Raw genomic sequence first — 23743 nt, 5'->3', positions numbered from 1 at the left:
CCATTTCTCATTCAGACGACTCGTGTGGAAACAGTTTTTCAGACTTCCAACGGCTTCGGATGAAACCTCAAGTTGTCACAGTCACTTGTTTGCCGTTCGTTGGCGAGGTCACAACTAGAGTCTCAGTCGCGTGAATGCGAATTTTCAGAAAAGCACACATATATAAAAAAGCCACTCCAAACCACTGAAAATGCCAATAAATTGCGAATTTAACTTATCGCGTGCCGCTGCCATTTATTACAACGGCGAGCAAATTTCGGGATCACTCACTGTGACAGTCGACGGGAAAAAAAGTTTCAAATTAGAGGGTAAGATGCCATTAGGCAAATGAGTTGGTTTAGTGATTAGATAGGGGAGAGTGCTGCAAATAGATGGGCAATCTGATATGCTGATCGTGTTGTTGTTCCCCATTCGGCAGGCGTAAGTGTCACTCTCCACGGAGTCTCGACGGTCCACTGGCGGGAGTCACTTCGAGGTCCGCCGGAAATCGAACACAATGATAGCACCGGAAACCTGGAGTGCCCCAAAGTGGATTACAACGGCAGCAAGGTGCACATAAATGAAACGAAAAAGTTAAACGAAGTACTTCAGCTAGAGAATGGTACCTTTCGATTGGGTGACTTCAATTTTCAGCTGCCTGAAAATCTGCCAGCCACCTGTAGACTTCCTTTCGGCAATGTGGAGTATGTGCTCAAGGTTGTTCTCGAAAGACGGGGAACACATAACAAATGCTTTCAGCAGCGATTGGTGATACGAAAGTGTGTGGAACTCGCCGATCTCAAGCCCCAATATATGGAGACTGCGAACATGGGACTTACATTGCCGCGAAGTGTTTTTGTTCCGGGTCAAAGTGTAAGCTATGAAATCTGTTCCAAAGATGGAGTCCAGGACTTCCTTACGCGCTTGTGTAAAAAAATCAGCTACACTAGTCAGCAACCAAGTGCCAAAACCAAGAATGTGACACAAGTGTTGTCCGAGAGTTCGGAACTTAATGGCAATCTTCGCCTGCCTCTGACAGCCCCTATTATGAGTCACTCAGATCAGCTGGACCCTATACAAATCAGTTATTACATTGAGACATTCAACTCCTTGAATGCCCCAATCAAAGTACCCATTTTCGTGGCCACTGTTGCACCCCCCGTGAATTCCCAAACGGAATCGTCGCAACTTTGCTTCGTTAATATGGGTAAGTCCATACGCTGCCCATTAAAAGGGGCAACCAGTAATTAACTATTGTCTTCTTTAGCTCTTAGCCAGAGTGAGCTGCTGGGGCCAATTAATCAGTTTCTGGCCAACAGCTGTTCTCGGGAAATCGACGCCTTGGCGCTGAGCAAACATTGTGAACGTGAACGCATCAAGTTGCTAAAAGGCCCGAAGAGAAAAAAGTCGTACGTGCATTTAGCTTTGCAATACTTTTATAAGAAAGTACTAACCTGACACACGTGCAGAGTCTGGAATTTCAGTGCCAAGATATTGAGAATTGTAGAATTCACAATAATTGAACTTGAAATGCGATAAAGGAAAGTAAGCCAAGCAAATAACTGGATTCGATTATCGACTATTACCGACTATCAACGTACACAAAACGAAATTCTTATTTTTATTCTTCCCAATAAACTTGGGTTACGTATAGTACTAGCTAAAAATATATTTTTAAATATGCAAATATATTTCTATGTGAATTTGCCATTTTATGCAGTCCCTTTTCCCCAGGCAAATGGCTCGCTCTCATTATCGCAATTATGCATGCCAGATTAATGGAGTGAGTGCCCAAATAATTTCGAGGTCCTAATTGTGCCACGTTATGCGGCAGCAAAGTGGCCAAGGGGTTACACAGCCAACACCCCGAAAACAAATTGCTTGTTGTGACGCACTGTTCGGTTTTGTTGACATTCTTTCGGCCGTTGTATCGGCGGTTGATATATGGTAATAACAAAAATGTACCCCAGTATATGGTGGATATTGGCTCCTGACCTCGCCAGCATCCGCCCCCTTGGCGTTCGTCCACCATTTCAGCCGCCACATAAGCGAGCGAGTGAGCGAGTGAGTGAGTGTGTGTGTGTGTGTATGTGCGTGTGTGTTGGCCGCAGCGAAACAAAGGAAACCGAAAGGACCCACGGCCAAAAGCTGCTCCATTTCCGAACGATTCGCGCTGCAATATTAGACCAGAAGCAGACAGTAGACGGCTACACAGACGCAAGGCGCCAGCTTATTGATTCGCCCGCCCCCGAAACTCCGCTCCCCGGAAAGCGAAAGCCCGATGGCGTCGGATGCTGACAAAGAACTCGCCGTTCAGAACTCAGTGCGCGTCTGGCTGTGTGGAAGTTGGGTTGCGGTTGTTCGGTGCTCCGTCTCCAGAAGCCCAGCCACGGATATAGTAGTGATGAACTGGCAGTGAAGATTCGGTTAACTCGAGCCGGAAGCAAGTGCAGCAGCCATGCCCACCACCTGTGTCTTTCAGCTGGATCGCCTGAATCCGGTTTACAACAGTGGGGAGTACATCAGTGGTCGCATTTTGCTGCGTACGGACAAGGTGAAGCGAGTCAATGGTGGGTTCAAAGTACTCCTAAGTTCCTATCCCCCTGGGAAGACTACAATTTCCCAAATCCCCAGCCGTATATGTGACTCTGGAGGGCGAGGCCAAGGTTCAGTGGTCGATGAGCGGCAAGAGCGAGACGGCCAACTACTCGGGCCATCAGCAATATTTACACTCACGCACCAATGTGTTCGATAACACCCTCTTCCGGGCCGGAGTCCACGTATACGTCCTCACCCTCAGGATTCCGCCGGACTGTCCCAGTACCTGCAAGGGTCCGTACGGCTATATAGCCTACACTATCTCGCTGACCATCGACAAGCCCTGGGGCTTCGACGAGGTGTTCCGGAAGCCCATCATCGTGGTGCAGACCCTGGATCTCAACTACAATGCAGAGTTTTCAGTAAGTAATTCTACTGTGGTGTAATTGTAGGCAATGAGTTTTGCTTTTTAAGTCGTGCTTTAATGAATAAATTATTAATTTGCAATCAATTTTGGCATACAATGTCATGCTTTAAAGGAAAACTATATAAAGAATTTAAGATATGCTTAAATCACAGTCCAATCATTTAATAATACTTACCCCAAACTAGCTACCTGTCAAGGACGAGAATCTGAAGTATCTCTGCCATTGGCCCTGCATTTCGGGACCCATCTGCTCCACCTTGACCTTGCCCGCCTCCGGATTCACGCCCCTTCAGGAGGTACCCTACAGGCTGGAGGTGGACAACCAGTCGCCACACTACGACATCATCGGCGTGGAGGTGTCCATCAAGCAGCACTTCGTCTTCCTGTCGCGAAAGCCCGTGAAGCGGAACTTCTACTCCAAGACACTGGTCAAGGAGCTGATCTCGGACCGCACCCTGCGCCTGTCCAAGCGGCAGTACGAGTCCAGCATCTGTGTGCCCATGGACACTCCCCGATCCACCCTGAACCCCAACTACATCGTCTTTCTGCACTACACGCTGCAGGTAAAGCTGAAGACGGGTTACTTCCACTACGACACGGACCTCTCAGTGCCCATCATCGTGGGCACCACCTCTTTGCAACACCTCAGGGACTCGGTTCACACCCAGCAGCCTGTGCGGAGGACGCCCACGCCAGAGAGACAGCGCCTGATCGAGCGGGTAACTCCCCGACCGCCAACAGTGGAGGAGGATTCCGCCGGAGAGGCAGATCCGGCTACCGATGAGCCGCACAGGGTGATCGAAGACGACGAGCCACCATCTTACGACAGTTGCCGTAAGTTTTGTTTGTTCTAACTTGCAATTTAAGCAAATGATCGTATTCATTAGAGTAGTTTAAAAAAAAATCTAACATGTTATAAAATATTATTTATAGCACGACACATTTCATTTCACCTAGGATTTGGTTATATGTTGCTTTAAACTTCAATTGTAAGTTTCTGTAACAGTTGCTTAGGATAGACTTTAAATTCATTGATTTTAATTTTCTCATTGTATAGAAATAGTAATACCCATCGATTAAATTATTTCTTTTTGAGAGATGCAGTTCTATTCGTTTTTCTCGACTATCACATTCCCGTTACAGTTCAACATTTTGTTGTGATATCGACACAAATTGTATAGTAAAATTATATCACTTACAGTTCCTGAAGTTTTAAAAAATGTTAGACGGAAAAAACTGCCAAATCAAATCACATGTTGCATATTTATTTTTTTAAAACTCCATAAAATCATCTAAGGAGTATACATATTTGTTTTTCATGCATGTAATGTTAGCTGAATTTTGAATACAAATTTACAAAATTTAATTGGTTAATCGCTTGGTTAATTTCACTATTATAGTAAGGTAATAGTAATAGTACAGTATAGTAAGGTAAAATATAAGGTAGTTCATTTAATGCAACAATGGCAAGGAAAATCCTTCAAGTCCCTAACATTGTTATAAAACTTAAATAGCTTATCAACACTTCCATTCGCAGTTCCGCCCTCCTTCAGTTTTGCTACCCTGGCAGGAAGTCAGCAAACATTAGGGAGTAACGCCGCAGTGGTCCTGCAGCGGATCCACTTGCCCAAGTTTCCTGGATTTTCCACACTCATTGGGACAGCTCCTGCTCACGGAATGGAGGACTCTGGCCTGGACATGCACATGTACAGGTCGTACGGATCGCTTAACACGGATCACACAGGTCGGAGTCTGGACACTTTCGGATCCCTCTGTGGTCCACTGTCCGAACATGTCGAGGAGCAGGAGCAGGAGGCAGAAGAGAACCTGGATGTGACTGCCCAGGTGCATCGGCCGATTCAACGGGCAACGGTTTCGGAGGTCGAGAACGTCCTACAGGACGAGCACCTGTTCTAATGGAAAAGTGTCTTATATACGTATTGCCAACCCCAGTAACAAGTAACATAAGTGTTCAAGACTAAGGCTTATAAAGGATTTTTAGGCCGGGTCCTAGTACGTCGTCTAGTTTTAGTGAGCTTTCATTGCGCAAATTTGTACACTCGCGTACCATCCAAAATTGATCGAATCGAACTTATTGAGTGCCATAATCTCCTTTTTCTAGTATACCTATAACCGCTTTTATACATCCGTCAAACATTTTCGATTTAAATATGTAATCGACTCGATACATATACTAATTATTGTAAGTACCAATTAATGCGTTCTCAAGTGGACAATAAATAATTGCAGTATACAAACAATCAGTTTGTGAATTGTATTTTGTGTTGCGTGGGGATGGAAAGATATTTAAACGAATTCTTGAAAGTTTAGCGAAATATTTGCTTATTGAGTTAGTGGCTTAAAACGTTTGAATGTGAACCAAAATTATTACGTAGCAAAATTGATGAATGTATTAAAATGAAAGGTCGATAACTTTTTCTTGGCTATTTACAGAGAAATTGTACTCATCACTGGTCTTGCGAGTCCTTGAATCCGTCATATAAACGAAGTTTTCGCACATATGTAGGCTACACCTGCCATCGGATGTAACGTATTTTAATTAAATTACAAATTGTTTGGTACGCGATAGCACTCCTCACCCGGCATAAGATAAGATATAGCTCTGGTGATAATAGCCATGGTAGTGGTACCATTCACACCTAGTATATCCGATAAGGCCGCGTCCAGTCCTGTTCTTAATGGGCGGGCATGTTGTCAACAACTGCCAGACATCGGTTAGCAGTCGAGCCGTCAACAGAGTCCAGAGAGCTGAAAATGAGCCACCGCTGTGAGATCCAATTGGACAACCCACGGGGGGTCTATAGGGCCGGCGATACGGTCAATGGTCACGTCTATCTGACCCTTTCGGAGCGGGCCCTAATCAAAGGTAGGTTGGAGCATGACTCATGGGCTATCCCGTATAACATGGCCATCCAGTGGCGCTGATTCACCGATCGAGATCTGGTTTCTTTTATGGACTTCCAAATTGCTGATAGTGTTTGTCGCACTGAAATCAAATTGCTAATACCTTTCAGTGAGCTTATCAACTACCAGGCAAATTTGATTAGTAACTTTTCATAATCGGAACTTGAAAAATATTTGTGCAAATTAATGTGGTATACTTATAAATTATAATAATCTTCATAAATCGTTAATTCTTTTGGCTTATGCTCTTTATTTCAGCAATATGCCTGGAGGCCAATGGATATGCGAGCACTGCCTGGCAGCAGCCCCAAAAGCACAAGAATCAAAAAAAGAACGAGCAGCCAGTGGTGGTTCAGAGTTTGGACTTTGATTATCGCGTGGATTATTTTGCCAAAATCGATTATTTTGTGGGCTCGGAGGCCGCACAGCCACAGATAATGGAGGCGGGCACCTACAATTACGGTTTCCATGTGAAGCTGCCCAAGAACTGTCCGGGGAATTTCGAGGGGGGCCACGGACACATACGGTACACACTCCAAGTGCTCATCCACAGCAGTGCAGATCGTCCGCTGGAGGTGCTCCATGTACGCCAGCTGCAGATTTTCCCGCAGAACTCTCTGAGCCAGGAGACGCGGAGCTGTGAGATCCAGATCTATGAGCAGACTCCTCGCCTTAGATTCTGGATGAAGCCACTTCATCTGCAGCTCCAGATTCCCAGGCAGGGTTATTCGCCAGGAGCAGGTATTTCTGTTCACTTAAAGCTGCATAACCCGGAGAAATTGACACTTCGCGAGGCGGTGTATTCCCTCGTTCAGATCAGCACTTACGTTGCCCATCTAAAGAATAAGCCCAAACGCTTGGAGACCAAGGTGGAGCGACAAACTGTCCTAAGCAGCCGCCACGAGCTCCACAACCTCCCCCGTGGAGAACTGCAGAATTTTCAGCATCTTCACATGCTGCAAGTGCCACAAACAGCGGCCACATTGACTGTGGCAGGATGTGCCTGCCTGCAGCTCAACTACGAGGTGGAGGTGCTGGTCACAACTCAGCAGGAAAAGCGCTTAATTGCGGCCCGGATGCCGGTCATCATTGGAAATGTGACGCCGCCCTGTCCTGGCAAACTCCTAATGCAAGAACCCATTGATGGCACTGCTCCGGAACCAACTCCTCCAGTCGAAACAGCATCAACATTGATTCCGAATTTTAGCATTTCCACCACATCTTTGGGTACGTCTATTCCCGATTTATAGAATATCCGTTTGCATTTTATATTTCGAATTTCTTTCTAGCTTCGAATTTCCGGGAAGCCGAGTTCATGGTAGCCACCAATCTGAATAAGACCAACAAACATTACTTGTCCGGCGAACAGTTGGATTTTAGACCACGCTATGTCTACTACGAAATGGACCAGACTCAATCGGAGGAAGTGAAGTCTCATTAAATGCACGCCACTATTTTATTTTACTAATTTATTTCATTCACTAGCAAAATTACACAAATATATATTATTCCATTATCACAAGTGGTAACTGATACTTTTACTGGTGGCAATTTTAAATCAAGGGAATGATTTATTTTAAGAATCAATATCATATACCTAGAACGATCTTTTAACGCATTCACTTTCAAGTACCAATTTTGAAATTTTGTTTATATTTAATAAAAGAAATATTGATGTGTGGGTATTGATAAGTAAGTGATAAGTATTGATAAGTGTGTTCTATGTGGAATCGAGAATATTAGCGATGTGATTCGATATTGTTGACTTAATTAGAAAGGATTTGCATAGAATCTGATTTATTGCCCATTGCCCAACAAATATATTGTAGTTGAACCTACAGATAGAGTTGGATAATTCGTCACATAAGTGCGAGTGTTACGCTAAGAATTTCGAATTTAAAATATATTTTCAAGGAAATTTTGTTCATTGATGACTTTCTAAACTAGAAAATTTGGTTGGATAACTTATATATATTCCTAAGATTTAGTTTCACGATAAACGGTTAAACTATGTTTATTGGTAACATCCAAAGCTAAATCAAAGTAAAATCATTTTATGAGATTATGTCTTCTTTTTTTTATGAGTTAGTGTTCCAACCGTACGATTGTGTTGGACGGTCAGTATTGTTTTGACCGACCAATGGGGCAGTGGGATCATGAGGTAGTGACAGAACGGGTACTGGTTGATTGGTAGCGAACTCTTCAGGGGGTTGAGGTGGAGCCGATGGCATGGCAAAGTTGGTGTACATGGGGTAACGCGGAATAAAGTCATCCGTGCGATTGTGCTCATCCTGATCGATGTCGATGAACCTTTCACCAAAGTTTGTGGCCTCCTCGAAGGTTGGTGGCTCTAAAAACATGAATAGTATAAGAATTATACAATGATCAAGCACCTTTAAGCATTTACAAATTCAAATGAAGAGTATCTATGATTTCGCTATATACTTACTGCACTTGTCATAACTGGGAGGCAGATCTGCGGCGGCTCCGGCAGGAGTGTCCGGCGTTTCCGGTATCCACTGTGCTGCACTGGCTGGATTCTCGGCACTTTGGATCAATGGTATGGTGCCAATTACAATCGGCACCTCAAAGTCCGAGTCCACGTGGCAGTCGCCAGTGCTGATCGTGAGGATAACTTGGTAACTAACCGAAATGATGCCTTCGGTGCGGGAAGAGGGCGGTACTGCTGGAATAGCCAGGGTTCCTTCAATTTTTTTCTTTGAGAGCCTCAAAACGCGCTCCTGCTGGCAACTTTTGTTGAGGCTGTGCTCCTTTTCGCGAGTTTTGTGGTGCGGCGTTTGAGCCTGGAATTTGTAAATCTGCTTAAGTTTCAGTTCGATCCCATTCAGATCATAGCCACTCGACTGGTTGTCAATCTCCAGAGTAAAGCGTATCTTCTGACCAGGCGCGTAACCACCGAAGGGTATTGTTAATGTCGATAGAACCGGGCCTGAACTGCAGGGCCAACAGCAAAAGTGCTTGATGTCCTCTCGGACTAGGGGCATCTGTCGAAAAAGAGTGTGCATTTATTAGTTCCTAGGAATAACTAATATTACCTAATTACTCTTATTGATATAATTTTAAAGTTTAATTAACATTTTTTTGTTTACATTTCTACAGGTTAGGATCGTAAAAAATTTATTTTTAATTTATTTAAATTTTTTATTTAGTCCCATAGCTTTGGTTTGAATGAACACACCCCTTGTTTGTTTAATAACTTCGGAATTTACGTCCATAAGGCACGCAATGTTTCTATACTTGAATGACTCGTCTAATTGTCCTTAAATATCTGTCGCAGGACAATTTAAAACTGCATTGATTTACTACCGATTAGTGCAATCTAAACTTTTAGTAAACTGTTCCTGTCCTTGGACTCACCAGCAATTGGGGGCTCATGTTGAGGTTGTAGGTCTGTATGACCGTCAGTGGCTGCTTGAAGACGTTGTTGAAGCGCCACTGGCGATCGATGACCACGGAGACCTCGTAGAAGATTTTTCCGTACTGGGCCACCACTGATGAGGGGCATTCCAGGGGCAGTGGAATGCAGAAGTTGTAGGTGTGCGTACCTGGCGGCAGATTCCCGGATCCAAAGACCGATGTCCGGGTGTACAAGTACTGCTGCTTGCCTCGGAAATACTCCGTGTAGTGCTCGGTCTTTCCACCTCTCGTCCTTGTTCGCCGCTCATCCCATCGCACCTTTGCCTCGCCCTCGAAAAGAATGTATACCTCTAATCAGAAAGTGAAAAGAGAGAGAGTGATATTTGAATATGGTTTGTATCCGAAAACGAATCTTTATATGTTGAACGTATGTGAAAGCCTTCTTCGGACTCCGAAGGAGTTGCTGTAAGTGCAGAATGAGATTACGCCAATCAAAAATGGAACTGAACATGGAAATTGATACAGAGCACTGTATCAAATACTTGTTTGCTTGTATACATACTTTTGTTATCTTTTGTAAAGCTTTCAAGTTTGTTTTTAGAATTGGCTATTTGAAAAACGCAAAAATTGATCAATGAATTTGTAGTTAGGGGCGAACTGAGCTCATCAGGGCATGCAATTTAGGATACTAGGAATTAAACATTTGAGACAATTAAAGCCACATAAATGGTCGCTAAAATCCTTCTTATATAAGAAGCAAAACACTTTATGGCGCTACAACAAACTTGTTTGTTTGCTGCATTCTATAAAACCGGCTTGGTGTTATCACAGAGTCAACAGTGATTACGCTCAAATTAAAAACATATCAGTCCATTCGCTTTTTAACGACTAAAACTCACCGTTCACAGACTTTTCGGATGTTGTTGTCAGAATGGCCCTTCCATTGACCGTCTCACCACTGTAGTAAATGGGTTCGCGGCGATCGAGCTCAAAAGAGCAGCTGGAAGGCATTTTGGAAATGCAATCTATTATTTAGTATGTGGGTGCTGGCACATATATTTCGAAATTCCAGATCTTATTCACTGGCGACGCGCAACGTGAATTTATTTAGCACCAGACAAGCGTCGCACCCGAAGTGAGAATTTAGAATGAGAATAGCCGGTCTGCAACAGCTGGGATGTCAGTGACATCATCACTTGGCGAGAGCCAAAGCTTTTCTGGTGAGCGAGCTTTTGGGGCTTCCGCTCACTAAAAAAAAAAAACAAAATTGAGAGGCATCGGATTTTGATAAACGGTTCTCTTTTTTGTTTGTTTTGTTACGAAGAATAAGGCAACAACAAATCTAAAAATTTGTAAACAAAAATCAGGTGGGTTCTGTGAAAGCTCTAGTTTAGTTGAGTTGTTATTATCGCGTTGTTATTATTTTTTGGACGAAATACGGTGAAAAAGAATCACATCAAGTTAAGTCGTCTATGGACTTAAGTCTGTGATAGTTGATTACGTTTGTTAATGATGATTTGTACTCATTTACAAACGCGCAAAAGTCCAAGAAGTTCCTGATTTTCTATCGTGGTGCGTAGCAACCAAAGGGTATCTTGACAGTCGAGAGAATGTTTGATCAGTATTAAGGCGATAAATGCATGTCCGTTTCTATGCTATATATTCTATATAATTCGGAATGGGCCGGATCAGATACCTGTTACTCAGATAGAGAGGAAGTTATACATTTTTTTTTTGCATTTTAATGGAAATTGTCAAGCAATAGAATTAGAAATTGGGAGCATGTATGCGTAAATCAAAATTTCTAGCTCTCATAAGTATTTAAACTCACGGACTGAGCTAGAAGTCCTCCACTCAATTTAATTTATAAATGAATAAATAAATTTGTAGTTCAATGCCTTCATGGACTTGGTTGTCTAGGCTATAGTCGCAATTTATCGCGTATCACCCAGTAGACACTTTTATATTCTGGGTTGTTTATCATTCCGATATACATACATATATAGTAAACATTTTGGTAAGTACACTGGCGAACCGTAAAAGAAATAAATACTGCCGAGATAAGATATAGTCGTGATTTTTCGCGATAACTGCCCTCAGATCTGCACGGGTGACTCCACTGGTTGTTTCTCCGGTTGTTGCTTCGACTGTCCAGGATCGGCAGGACGTCTGCGTCGGCGGCGCCTTTTCTTCTGGGGAGGATTTGGCGGCGGGCTCTGGAAGGTGTCCACATCGAAGACCGGATAGCGTGGAGTAAATCGGGAGGCCTCGCTGACCGTGTTCGCGTCCGTGTCCGCAATATCAGTGGTCATGAACATGGCCTGCTCGTAGGTAGGAGGAGCTATAGAAAAAATGACATAAAAAATATGGAGAATGAAGAATGAAACTATCGCCTCACAATAGCATAACAAAAATATAAAGAACATATACATAAGGGCTCTATTTAACATCTTTCATAACAAAGTCCTAGCTAGAAATATTTTGTTCTCTTGTACTCACGTAAATCTGGTACGAAATCGTCGGCGGCCTCCAACTCATCATCTCCATCCTCTGGAAGCTCGAAGTCCTCTAGATCCTCGGCCATCTCGTAGCCGGAGTTGCTGACCCCGCTTGCGGCCATCTGAGCCAGTTCCATGGCCCTTGTAGAGGTGCATGGCAAGTCGGCAGGCAGCGAACTTCCAGATGGGAAGGCGTTAGTTGGCAGGAAGTCCGGTCCGGACACCGCAGTTGCCAGGGGCACGTTGCCAATAGTCACAGGGATTATGAGCCGGGGATTAGCCATAAGCCAGTTCATAACAGCCACCACACGCACTTCGTAAGATACGCGCACCACCTTGCTTAGGTGCTCGCAGGTGGGCGCCGTTGCCGGAATCCTCAGGGTTTCCGTGTAAGTCCTCTGCGCATTATGAGCCACCGGACCGCACTCGCGCTTCACCAGCATTATCTTCTCGGATGTGGTGCGTAGCGAGGGCGTATCCGCCGTGTATGTGGCTCTCAAATGCAGCATGATCAGTAGCTTCCGACAATCGGAGCTGGAGTCATTACGCACATGGGCGTGGATCAACATGAACTGACCCGGAACATAGCCCTGCTGCTGGAGAGTGACCTTCAACTGCACGGGCTTCGTGTGCATCAGGCAAAAGTGTTCCACGGCTTCATTGCTCGCCGGTTCCCGGAGCATCTTGGTCTCCTGGTTCAAGTCCAGCAGCTTTAGCACAGTGAAGCCCACGTTGTGGGTGCGATTGGAAGCTCCTGGCTTCAAAAAGGTGACCTTGGCCAGATACCGGATGTGTCCATAGGCACCCTCGAAGGACGAGGGGCAGTGGCTGGGAATGGGGCAAGCAAAAGTGTAGGTGTACGTGCCGGCGTCCATGTTAAAGTTGCTGCCCTGCTCGGAACCCATGAGGTAAGTGGTGGAGGCTATATAGTCCTCCCGCCCGCTGTACTGGTGCTTTGATCGCTTCTTGGGGTTTTGGATTGCCACCGCCTTACCATGTCTGCGGATGCGCCACTGGGCTTGCGCATAGCCACTTATTTGCAGTTTTATTCCTAAAAGACAAGAAATATTAGAATATGTAGATCTTCAATAACATGACTTCTTAACAGAGAAATATGAGATGTGCTGACTAACATTTATAATATTTCCATAATAATACTATAATATAGGCTATAATATAGACAAAGAAATCAGTACCTTAATAAAAAAGTTAAAAAAAAATACAACGGGCTTCCTAATAAAACTAGCTCACTTTGTTTATCTCTTTGGGTTACCTCATAAGGTAGGGGTAATATTAGGATAAGATAAAACAAAAGCGAGAAGCACTGAAAGACATTTCCAAAAACAGTTAATAAAAGCGTCTTAGGGGCATTTTAAATTTAACTAATACGGAAACTGTTGACGCACACTATAAAATTATTCAAATTGTTTAAATATTTGATTTGGGCTGCAAGCACGCAGATGCAAAATGGAAATGAAATAACTTAAAGACAAAAATTAACCTTTTTTTTTTTAAATAGAAGTAGAAAACATATATTTCGAAGAATCAACAAAACTTGTTGTCCATATCACTGCAAAGCCCAGACGAAAACCGTGAGTAAGTTCCCTGGTATTTCCTCGAAAGAAAATATAATTCGTTGGGTAGATCCCCAACTATAAGTAAGGTTGTTATCGCTCCCCTTCGGCTCCAGGAATCATCAATTATCGCACATTTGGAGTGTCCGCATAGTTATCACTTAATTACCCATTTCAATGGTTTGTTGAATCTTTTGCTTTTGCCAAACCTGACATTATCCGAAGCGATAAGATACGCCGCGCTCGATAAGCGAAAGCCCCCACTAGTTTCCGTACTGTTGGGGTATCCTAGTTGGTCTTACTTACCTCGCAGTTTCTTGGTCTTGTTCAGATTGACAATCACCTTGCCGGTTATCACCTGGCCGGTGAAGTAGGTGCCGTGCTCATTCTGGTCGAACGTTATCATGCAGTTCTTCGACATGTTGGCGAATAGGTAATGGGCTTATGCCTCTCCAGAGCTTTTAGATTTGCGAGCGATCCTAACGCGCCCGCTGCTAAACACGAACTGGGCCAACTGTATTGCTAACATGGCCTGGACTCTCATTTTCAGTTTTACCGTCGGCTGGCATTATCTTATCGGCTCAACTCAGTACAAAACCCACTGCAATATTTGTCTATCTGGATAGTTGGCAACGCGGCCAGTTGAGAGAAATTCCTTCATTAATTTATTAACAACTTATGCGATAAATCAGGGACTCCATTATCCTCTATTTCTTTATTGGTACAACGCCCTATCATCGCTATCTCAACCTTGGGAAAACTGGCCCTCATCGATCAGTTCTGCCTGCCAATTTCGTACTTCTCAAATTGCTGTCACTTACATATGTAAATACTCCGATAGCAATGGTAAAAATTTGTGTTTAAATACTGAGATACCTATCGCATTGATAAGATAAAATAAAAATGTTGGCCAAATAAATGCTGCACAAAAAATAAAATAAAAATAGCCGCAGCGGGTGACTTCAGTTTGTTGGGAGCCACGACACAGACAGGGCAAAAGTTAAACAGCTCCCGGATTATCATACAAATTATTCCGCACAATGGTAATCTGTGAGATTGAGTTCTGCAATAATTCCCAAGGAATTTTTTATGCAGGCCAGTTGATTTCAGGACAGGTGGTCATTAAAACTGAGAAGGAAAAGTCAGTGAAAGGTAAGGCGCTGATTCATTTTGCTCTACTCAAAACAAACGTTACTTGCTAAAAGACTTAATTGATTTGAAGTGCAAGTGTTGCAGGGGCTTAAAATAGCTTTTATTTTTACTTCAGCTGTAATCCTTAACATCAAGGGATATGCCGAAACCCACTGGGCGGATACCGAACACGATCCGGATGATCAGTCGAATGGTGAATCATTCAACGGACATGTGGACTACTTGGCCACTAGGGCTTATCTGCACGGGTCTAGTTCCAGCATAGGTATGTTCGAAGATGATAAATCACCATAAATCTAGAGATAATGAAATCAAAGCTCCATTTCAGAGGTGCTTATTGAGCCTGGCACCAGCTCGTATAGATTCGCCTGTCAGTTGCCCATCACATGTCCCTCTTCTTTCGAGGGGACACTAGGTCGGATACGTTATCTGGTGAACGTGAGGTTCGTGCGTCCGTGGAAGTTCGATCTGAACTTTAATCGATGCTTCACTGTGATCAAAGTGATGGACCTGAACTCCGAAAGCCTAATGCTGAGGGTATGTTTCTTAGTCTCTCCACACACTATGGAATAGTCCACTGTACCATGTGTTGTACCAAAGACATTAGAATAATGTCTAATTCTAGTGTCTTTGGTTGTACCATGGTCAAGTATAAAATTTTATATTTTTATATTTTATAAATTTTAGGTACCTAGTCAAGTGGAGTCCCAGCGAACTTTCTGCTGTTTTCCCTGCCGCTCGTCGCCACTCAGTATGCGACTTTCTGTTCCACAGAGTGGCTTTGTGCCAGGACAGATCGTGCCGGTGGAGGTGATGGTCTCCAATGACAGTGGTGTAGCCGTGGAGGACATAACCGTAAAACTGACTATGGTGGTGATTTACTACAGTCAACCCCCGTCCGCGGACACCAACAAGGACCGTTTTGAGATGGTCCTGAAAACAGGCGGAGGTGTGTCGACCAAATGCCGGCAGCAGTTTACCTTCGATCTTAAGGTGCCGCCAACTCCGCCAACCTGCTTTAATCTATGCAGCATCATTCAGATCGGCTATCAGGTGGAAGCGGAGGCCAGAGTTAAAGGTTGTCATGGCGGCCAGTCCCTTCACATGCCCATAACTATTGGAAGTGTCCCGCTAACGAAGCAACTCCAAAAAGAACCAAGGACTTGGGGTGAAGTTCTGCCACCCCAGCAGCTAGATGCGAAGGCTTTGATTTTAATTGGCAGCGAACAGAATGGAGAAGCACTCGGAAGCCCCAATCCTTGGGCTGCGGATCCTTCAATTGGTGAGTAAAATAGGAGCTTTAAGGAAATTCATACAAAACTCCATATTCGAATTTAAAGATCATAATTCAAGGAATCACTTATTTATTTTAGCACCGCCGAGTTATGCTGAGGCTAAACACATCTCCCCGGATCCGCACAAGTTCTCGAAATCGAAGAAAAAGTCTCAGAAAAGAGGTGTAAAAGGATCACAAGAGAGGAAAGCTGAAACAATTGTGTTTTCACCCTTATACGCAGTCTTTGATTTGTCAAACCAAGTGGACGAAATGACTTTGAGAGCAAATGAACCCAAGACTGATGGCGGCTATGTCAATGAAGGTGTAGAAAAAAGCACTTGGCTTTAGAAGGGCTTAAAAATGAATGTACCCACTCTGTAAATAATTAATAAGTAATCGAAATACAACAGACATGACAATTACCCTGTGGTTGAACGCAAACTGCGGGAACTTTTCGTCGACCTCAGTGAGCAATATTTGCTGAGTTGTGCGATATCTTATCGATGAGTTAATATATTTATTTGAGTGAAATTGCTATCTTCAGATGCGAGAGCCTCAACTCATTTGGGGGCACTTGTTTTTACACCACAAATATAAGTATCAGCTGTTTTTGGACCTGATAATTCAGTTCTCATGTTAGCTGGTTACGAATGATCTATTTATTGTATAAAAAAATTGTAGGGGGTTTTTGGGTTTACCAATAAATAGATTTATGGGTGTACTGATAAGATAAATTACCAAAAGCTCTCCGTTGCACAAAATAAGTGGTAAGAAACTTTTTAGTTCAGTTTGATTGCGGCAATTGAAGGGAAAACATCTTAACAATTAACGACAGACTTAAATTCATTAAAACTTGTGCTTTAACCATAAAAAACCATGGGAATAATTTGCCAAATTCTTTTTCACAACAACACGCAAGGGGTTTTTTACGCGGGCCAAATGGTTGCTGGTCAAGTGACTCTGAGCACTGATAAGGCGATTCAAATCAAAGGTAAGTACTCAGTTGTGATTGCGATACTTCATATAATTCTCGCAACATTTTACATATTAAGCAATTCGACTTAAGCTAAAAGGTTATGCAGAGACCCATTGGACCGAAAGCAAGACTGATTCGAATAACAAGTCCACTTCAGAGTCGTACAATGGATTTGAGAAATACCTTTCCAGTAAAGTTTATCTTTTGGGTTCCGAAATTAGCCCTGGTAAAATATTGAGTGATAATTTGTTATTGAAATTGGTCAAAATTTCATTTTATGTATTCGCAAAGAAATGGCTTTGGAGCCGGGAACTAGGTCCTACAATTTTGCTTGTCCAATTCCAATCAATTGTCCCTCATCGTTCGAGGGGACTCATGGTCGTATACGTTATATGGTGGATGTCAATATCATTCAGCCGTGGAAGTACGACAGCATTTTCTCAAGAGCTTTCACCGTTATTCAAGTGATGGACATAAACACCTATAACTCTGTTTCACAGGTAAATATAACATGAAACGAAATTTTGGAGGTCTGCTATAACAATGTAATCGCTTTTAAGGTTCCCGTGCAGGCCAAGACTGAGAAAACCTTTGGGGTCTGGCCCTTCCGATCGGATCCTCTAACGCTGGAGCTGAATTTGCCGCAGACTGGCTTTGTGCCTGGTCAGACGGTACCCGCAAATGTTCTGATTGGTAACGAAAGCAAAATTCGGGTGCACGAAGTGAAGGTTGGACTATCAATGATGATCACCTACTACAGTGATCTAAGTTCAGGTTCCAAGTGCGAGCGCAAGTCCGTGGCCAAGTTAAAGGCAGATGGAGTTTTGAGGAACTCCCGGAAAATGTACGACTTCCAACTGATGATACCCTCTACTCCGCCTTCATGTTTCCATCTGTGCCGCATTATCAAGATCGGATACCAGATCGAGGTTGTGGCCAAGGTGAAGGGCATGCATATCAATGGAACTCTGATAATGCCGGTGACTATTTGTGGTGTTCCGATATCGCCGTCAGCGGTGCAATATACGCCGCAGAGCTCTGGGCCAGAGGCTCCAGAACAAAGAGCTTTGACTTTGATTGAGGGAGAGGGAGCTTTTGCTCCAGCTGCTCCCCCATATCCCTGGTCAGAAGGATCCACACTATGTAAGCTGTCCTTGTTTTAATATGTCCATATCAATTATGTAACCATACGATTTTTATAGCGCCACCGAACTACGCCGAGGCCATGCATTCCCATAGTGACTCTGAGAAACAGTCAGAGTCGGGAAATGCGCAAGAGAAGTCTTACAAGCCGTTGTATCCTGTCTTCGATTTGTCTACTTCAACTGTAGAAAAGAGCAAGGAAGCGGCTTTGGATAAAGAGGAAAAGAAATGAAGGCGGGCGAAAAAACTATTCTACATTTGAGAACCATTGGACATCCCATCCCACGCCTGCTTGTCAAGAAGTCCTTGGGATTTTTCCGGAGATATGAGGGCTATTTGCTGCTCGACTGCATTTGGCAAAATGTATAATTCAAAATTGTGACAGCGATAAGATAAAGTTTTTCTGGCCATCGCTACCAATATAGAACAACCGCAATGTTTGTTTTATTCTCAGTTGATTTCTGGCAGCCAAGTGGGCATGTGGGTGCTATCGTCGCGAAAAGCGGTTCCTTCCACTCTGTCTGGAGTTCTCGGAATTTAGGGAGTAAATAACTGAACATTGGCATTAAAATCAAATCAGTCGTGTTTGCAGCGGCATCAGAGTAGGATCGGCCCATAAATACACGATTGCGGTTACAATTACAATTATGACTGTTACCTGTGAAATTGATTTCGATAACAATCCCCATGGCACCTACTTTGGGGGCGAGGTACTCACTGGCAGAGTTACGTTGAAGCTGGACAAGATGAAGTTGGTAAAAGGTGAGGGGCAGTTGATTTGAGATACCTTTGGAATTTGACAATATGCCATGAGTCATTCTTATCTTATCGTCCAACTTAAAAGTGCGGTTGAATGTTTTTAAACGAAGATTTAGTCCGGTGACTCATATATTTATAGTGAGTAGAGAACCACACGTGCGAAATCTAATGTCTACATGAAGGTGTTTGGCGAACATACACAAATGCATCAATGATAATATTTGCGTTCGATAAGATTAAATTATTTTTAAATAATCAATGGGTTTCGCATTAATTAATATTAAATAGGGGTGGATACATATTTGACTTTTTCATATATACAACGATTGCTTTTGTAAGTTTTTATGGATATTTCATGTGAATGCATAACAGTAATTCTGTATGATTAAAAGATTTTAATTTGTCAAAACCATAATCATCGTTTAGATGACTTAAAAAACAATTAAAGAATAAATTCAATTCGTTACAGTACATTGAGCTAAAATACCTTTCTAAGAAATACCTTATCAACTTCTTCTCCGCAGCCATCACCTTGAATATAACCGGATACGCAGAGACGCGTTGGATTGAAAGGGTGACCACAAACAGAAGGAGGAGACGTCGCACATTCTGCGGCCGCGAGGATTACATAGCGTCCAAAACATTTTTGGTGGGATCCAATCTGAGCAGTACGTAAAGCTCCATTTAGGCAAGAAAGTCCATCTAATTGCTAATCATATCTGCAGGCCAAGTATCCATTGAAGCGGGAATTCACACTTACAACTTCGTGTGCCTGATTCCCACCGAATGTCCTTCGTCCTTCGAGGGATCACACGGCAGGGTGCGGTACATGGCAACCGTAACCCTCGTCAGGCCCTGGAAATTCGATCAGAGCTATACCCGATGCTTTACGGTGCTAAAAGTGATGGACTTGAACTTCGATAGTCCACTGCTAAGGGTACGAATCAAAATCAAACACGAATACATATCTGTTAGAACCTAAGCTAATTGAATATGTTATGTAGGTACCCGCCCACAGTGAAACCTCGAAGACCTACTGCTGCTGGCCTTGCCGATCAGATCCGTTGGCCCTCCAACTGACCGTTCCACAGACAGGATTTGTACCTGGCCAGAATGTTCCCCTTAGCGTGCTGGTCACAAACGATAGCCACATTCCGGTGGAGCAGCTCCTCATTAGTTTTGTGATGCTGGTGACATACCACAGTAAGCCACCTTCGATGCCCAATACCACGTCCGAGAGGTTGGTGGTAAACACCTTCAAGGGGGACGCTGTGCAAAGGAACTGCAAGAAGCTATTTAGCTATGAGATCAGAGTCCCGGCCACTCCGCCCACCTGCTTCAACCTGTGCGGCATCATCCAGATCGCCTACCAAGTGGAGGTGGAGGCCAGGGTGAAGGGTTGCCACAACAACGAGGTTGTCACCATTCCGCTGACCATTGGCAGTGTCCCTCTTGCACAACACGTACCAATCCAGCCTCGGGGTTTCGTCCCCCAGCTGAATGTTAATGAGCTGGCTGTTGAAGAAGTAGCCACTGCTCCAAACTCTTCAAGTCCATGGTCTGTCGACGCATCCATTCGTGAGTTTACTAGAATCCATAAACTAATTACAGTATCAATTTATGTTTTTTGTTGGTGTTTTTAGCTCCGCCCAACTATCAGGAGGCTGTTCACATGCGCAGCACGGCTGCAACGAGGTCAGACGACTTAGACGACCCGGAACCAGTACCGCCCAATACTCTCAGTTTGGATGGCGGTGCTTATAAGCCACTCTATCCGGTCTTCGACATACCCAGTCCCTCAGCTCCGCCGCCGACGGATTATACGCAGAATTATATGGCAGAGAGGGCCTTTGTCAATCCGGCCATGGATGTGGACAAAGACAAGGGAACGTGGCTATGAGAACGAAAATAAATACTATACTAGAAATGTAAGGGCGATAAAGCATTTGCACACAAGGCAAAAGTTCCACCTAACACTTTATAATAAACATTTTATCACAATTCCAAGACTGGTACAGGGTGGAGCGATTTTTGAAATTATTCGAAATTATATATATATTACCATATGTAGTCTAAGATTTTCAAACACGACGCTTTTCTTTCCTCTTGAAAACCCCTCGATGAATGCTGGCAATAACTTCCCCAGTGCCAAGGTCTCGACAACCAACTCTGATAACAGACCGAAAACCCCAAGTGAACGTCCGAGTAGTTCGCAAGGGAACTTATTATCGACTCTTATACAGTTTGGACTACGATTCCGTATCGTTCCCGGTGAAATCCGAATCCGACATCGGGTCCAAGTTATGGTTCTTATCGCTTATCTAACGACGCGGTCGCACCGCAAGCAGTCCAGAAGTTTTGTACTTAAATTAGTCGCAGTGAGTTGCCCCATAACATCGGTTTTAGCTTTTTCGCGCTCGGACATTTAATCTTGGGAAAAATGGTTGTTACGTGTGAGATCAGCTTCGATAATAATAAACATGGTACTTTCTACGCCGGTCAGCTGGTAAAAGGATGCGCGACCCTTAAATGTGACAGGTCCAAGGAGGTTCAAGGTAATTATAGTAAACGTTTAATAAACTACATTGAAAACAAATCCCAGAAGTTCGGCTAATTTCTTGAAGTTAGCTCTTCCTAGCGGCAGTATTATAAATATTTGCTCGATAACGATGTGTGTGTATGTAGAAATTGTATATTTTTATGACGACACTGAATTTAGCGGACATTCTTAGACGCGGAATGTGTTCGGTTGATTGATAACACTTTGAAGTGGCTTTGCTTTGGTATTATTTTAATAACGTGATTAGGAGGAAGGTTAGGCCCATCGCAAAATTTATTTTGAATTATATAAGGAATATTTTGATTTTACTGACAATATTTAAATTCTCCTCAAGTATTTATAACAGTTCAGTTGAGATTAGAATTGGCTTAACTATATTGTGCACTCCCAACTTTATTAACAGATTATATAGACACCATGATAACACTATATCCTAACTCTTTTCTTTATTTTCTCTTAAATCGCAGCTGTGCTGCTCAAGGTAGTCGGATATTCTATAACCAAGTGGAGCGAAAAGAGTCTGGGCTCGACAAAACTCTACGTGGGCCGGGAGGATTATCTATCATCAAATACTTATCTCGTGGGTTCCGAGCAAAGTGAGTAGAAACCTCAAAGATGTTTGCTTTTATAAACAATTTTATCTCCCAAAAAAGACAACACTCACAACAACACTCACAGACTCACTATTGAGGCTGGGGTTCACAGCTACAACTTCACCTGCCAGCTGCCCTATCAATGCCCCTCGTCCTTTGAGGGTCGCCATGGATGCATCCGCTATATAGTGAAAGTCCTGCTGATCAGACCGTGGAAGTTCGATCAGGCCTACACAAAGGGCTTCACGGTTCTCAAGATGCTGGATCTCAACTTTGACACTCCCCAGCTAAAGGTTAGTATGCAACTAGCAATGATGTATTTTGTGAAATATAAAATACTTCATAATACACTTAAAATGACTTTTTTTAAGTTGAAGACGTACAGACATTTTAGGTACTTTTAATGAACTATAGTTATATTTTACTTGTGGATTCAAAGTAATCATACTAAGATAATGATAATTCAAATGATTCGGTGTTATAGTGATACAAAAATTATATTTAGGTTAATTATATCGTATCGATTCATCCATTACAGTCCGCTGCCCACAGCGAGGGTTACCGCACCTTTTGCTGTGGTCCATGCAAGACGGATCCTTTAAAACTGGAGCTGCACCTTCCACAAGCAGGCTACGTTCCTGGCCAGAAGATTCCCGTGACCATTGTGGTAGTCAACAACACTGCCGTAGCCGTCTCCGAAATCCGACTCTCTCTGGTAATGCTGGTGAGATACTACAGCGTCAGTCCTGAACACTCTCGAGTGGAGCGATTAATAATATCGCGAGCTAAGGGGGAATCGGTGCTGAAGCAGTGCACCCGATCCCAGACCATCGATTTGCCCGTACCCTCAACGCCGCCCACCTGCGTGGAGTTGAGCAACCTCATCCAGATCGCCTACCAACTGGAGGTTGAGGCGTTGGTTAAGAGTCTACGCGAACAACAGCTGATGGTCATGCCGGTTACCGTTGGCACCATTCCTCTGGCGGTTTCGGGCATTGTGGTTCAACAACCTCCCCGGCGGAGCGCCCACTACGAAGGACCGGATTCCAGAAGGAATCCTCCCGACGAGCTACCCATGGTTACCGCACTTGAGAGCTTGCCCAGCGACCTGGCATCCAGTGCTGCTGATTCAGGTGAGATCATGATTTTGCAGTCTACGTGCCAATGAACTTGTAATGATTGACTGCAATCTTATCAAATTCTTTAACGAACTGAGCACGAAGTTTTTGTAGACATCGCCTATACTTTCAAAACATATGCCAAACGCAAGCTTCAAGTGCCATTACTAGGTAATAATAAAATGGCTAACAAAAGTTCAAAAGAAAATAATAAATAATGTATTACGGCTTATATAGTCACTTTGAGTAGAAGAAAAGGTGCGAAACTTATTTCCAGATTAACAAATATTTTTAAATTTAAACGATAAGAAAAGCTTGCATGGGTAGTATAACTTACTTTATATTTTATTTATAATAGTTATGTTTACTAAACCACGTTATTCTTCTACTTTACAGCGCTCCCCAATTATGAGGAGTCCCGTCACACTCAGCGGGGCAATATCAACGAAGAGGAACTACATGCCTTCGGGAGCAATGAGTTTGCTCCACTTTATCCCGTGTATAGTATACCTAGTCCTACGCCCGTGCTCACGGCAAACGCCCGGAATGCGGGATTCGTCAACCAAAGTTTTGTCAAATAGAGCATTTTAATTTTGAAAAACTTATCACTAAGATGTTTCAATTGGCAATACTTGATTGGATTCATTGTAGACCAAAAACCAAAAAAAATAAACTTATTTAAATGTCCATACAGTACTCAATTTATTTGTACTCTTAAGATACCTTTGACCCTCCTCTCACTTTACATCTTACATTACAGCGCGAAATATTCTAAAAACTTGTATGTTACAGTATAAATATTACTGTAAAGTACAGTATTAAATAATATAATTTTTAACAATACATT

The 23743-nt window shown here is 43.2% G+C and overlaps 9 protein-coding genes across 11 annotated transcripts; 7 read left to right on the top strand and 2 right to left on the bottom strand.

Moving 5' to 3' along the window:
* The first annotated feature begins 34 nt into the window (after positions 1 to 34).
* On the top strand, positions 35 to 1636 carry CG18268 (uncharacterized protein). Its single transcript, NM_141482.2, has 3 exons — positions 35 to 308; positions 419 to 1186; positions 1247 to 1636. The coding sequence occupies exons 1-3, from the start codon at positions 191 to 193 to the stop codon at positions 1435 to 1437; spliced, it is 1077 nt and encodes a 358-aa protein (NP_649739.1). The 5' UTR covers positions 35 to 190; the 3' UTR covers positions 1438 to 1636.
* Positions 1637 to 1673: 37 nt separating this feature from the next.
* On the top strand, positions 1674 to 5203 carry CG3014 (uncharacterized protein). Of its 2 annotated transcripts, none has more exons than NM_001144550.2 (4): positions 1674 to 2549; positions 2614 to 2939; positions 3130 to 3778; positions 4482 to 5203. In NM_001144550.2, exons 1-4 carry the CDS (start codon positions 2438 to 2440, stop codon positions 4859 to 4861), a joined length of 1467 nt encoding a protein of 488 aa, NP_001138022.2. In that variant the 5' UTR covers positions 1674 to 2437; the 3' UTR covers positions 4862 to 5203. The 2 variants fall into 2 exon arrangements, with proteins under 2 accessions (NP_001138022.2, NP_649738.1); NM_141481.4 differs by having other exon boundaries at positions 2289 to 2549.
* A 492-nt stretch (positions 5204 to 5695) lies between these two features.
* CG18744 (uncharacterized protein) lies at positions 5696 to 7389 on the top strand. Its single transcript, NM_144390.3, has 3 exons — positions 5696 to 5831; positions 6128 to 7096; positions 7159 to 7389. Exons 1-3 carry the CDS (start codon positions 5720 to 5722, stop codon positions 7308 to 7310), a joined length of 1233 nt encoding a protein of 410 aa, NP_652647.2. The 5' UTR covers positions 5696 to 5719; the 3' UTR covers positions 7311 to 7389.
* A 478-nt stretch (positions 7390 to 7867) lies between these two features.
* On the bottom strand, positions 7868 to 10398 carry CG2641 (uncharacterized protein). The gene is made up of 4 exons (NM_141480.2): positions 10147 to 10398; positions 9248 to 9597; positions 8319 to 8874; positions 7868 to 8219 (listed from the first exon to the last, which is right to left on the bottom strand). The coding sequence occupies exons 1-4, from the start codon at positions 10256 to 10258 to the stop codon at positions 7948 to 7950; spliced, it is 1290 nt and encodes a 429-aa protein (NP_649737.1). The 5' UTR covers positions 10259 to 10398; the 3' UTR covers positions 7868 to 7947.
* Positions 10399 to 10983: 585 nt separating this feature from the next.
* Positions 10984 to 13834, bottom strand: CG10086 (uncharacterized protein). The gene is made up of 3 exons (NM_141479.3): positions 13626 to 13834; positions 11747 to 12796; positions 10984 to 11588 (listed from the first exon to the last, which is right to left on the bottom strand). Exons 1-3 carry the CDS (start codon positions 13738 to 13740, stop codon positions 11344 to 11346), a joined length of 1410 nt encoding a protein of 469 aa, NP_649736.3. The 5' UTR covers positions 13741 to 13834; the 3' UTR covers positions 10984 to 11343.
* A 445-nt stretch (positions 13835 to 14279) lies between these two features.
* On the top strand, positions 14280 to 16185 carry CG18746 (uncharacterized protein). The gene is made up of 5 exons (NM_144392.2): positions 14280 to 14471; positions 14587 to 14736; positions 14800 to 15008; positions 15159 to 15753; positions 15845 to 16185. The coding sequence occupies exons 1-5, from the start codon at positions 14360 to 14362 to the stop codon at positions 16093 to 16095; spliced, it is 1317 nt and encodes a 438-aa protein (NP_652649.1). The 5' UTR covers positions 14280 to 14359; the 3' UTR covers positions 16096 to 16185.
* Positions 16186 to 16543: 358 nt separating this feature from the next.
* CG18748 (uncharacterized protein) lies at positions 16544 to 18297 on the top strand. 2 transcript variants are annotated; one of them, NM_001104233.1, is made up of 5 exons: positions 16544 to 16738; positions 16800 to 16949; positions 17015 to 17223; positions 17284 to 17866; positions 17926 to 18297. In NM_001104233.1, the coding sequence occupies exons 1-5, from the start codon at positions 16624 to 16626 to the stop codon at positions 18096 to 18098; spliced, it is 1230 nt and encodes a 409-aa protein (NP_001097703.1). In that variant the 5' UTR covers positions 16544 to 16623; the 3' UTR covers positions 18099 to 18297. The 2 variants fall into 2 exon arrangements, with proteins under 2 accessions (NP_001097703.1, NP_001097702.1); NM_001104232.1 differs by lacking the exon at positions 16800 to 16949.
* A 50-nt stretch (positions 18298 to 18347) lies between these two features.
* CG18745 (uncharacterized protein) lies at positions 18348 to 20624 on the top strand. The gene is made up of 5 exons (NM_144391.3): positions 18348 to 18628; positions 19150 to 19293; positions 19351 to 19562; positions 19630 to 20203; positions 20269 to 20624. Exons 1-5 carry the CDS (start codon positions 18514 to 18516, stop codon positions 20523 to 20525), a joined length of 1302 nt encoding a protein of 433 aa, NP_652648.1. The 5' UTR covers positions 18348 to 18513; the 3' UTR covers positions 20526 to 20624.
* Positions 20625 to 21020: 396 nt separating this feature from the next.
* On the top strand, positions 21021 to 23583 carry CG18747 (uncharacterized protein). Its single transcript, NM_144393.3, has 5 exons — positions 21021 to 21180; positions 21653 to 21781; positions 21839 to 22071; positions 22317 to 22911; positions 23293 to 23583. Exons 1-5 carry the CDS (start codon positions 21066 to 21068, stop codon positions 23475 to 23477), a joined length of 1257 nt encoding a protein of 418 aa, NP_652650.2. The 5' UTR covers positions 21021 to 21065; the 3' UTR covers positions 23478 to 23583.
* The last annotated feature ends 160 nt before the right edge of the window (positions 23584 to 23743 follow it).

Source organism: Drosophila melanogaster, chromosome 3R (genome assembly GCF_000001215.4).
Source record: "Drosophila melanogaster chromosome 3R".
Lineage (NCBI taxonomy): Eukaryota > Metazoa > Arthropoda > Insecta > Diptera > Drosophilidae > Drosophila > Drosophila melanogaster.
Note: the sequence above shows the minus strand (reverse complement) of the source record. Positions and strands in the feature narration are given on the sequence as shown.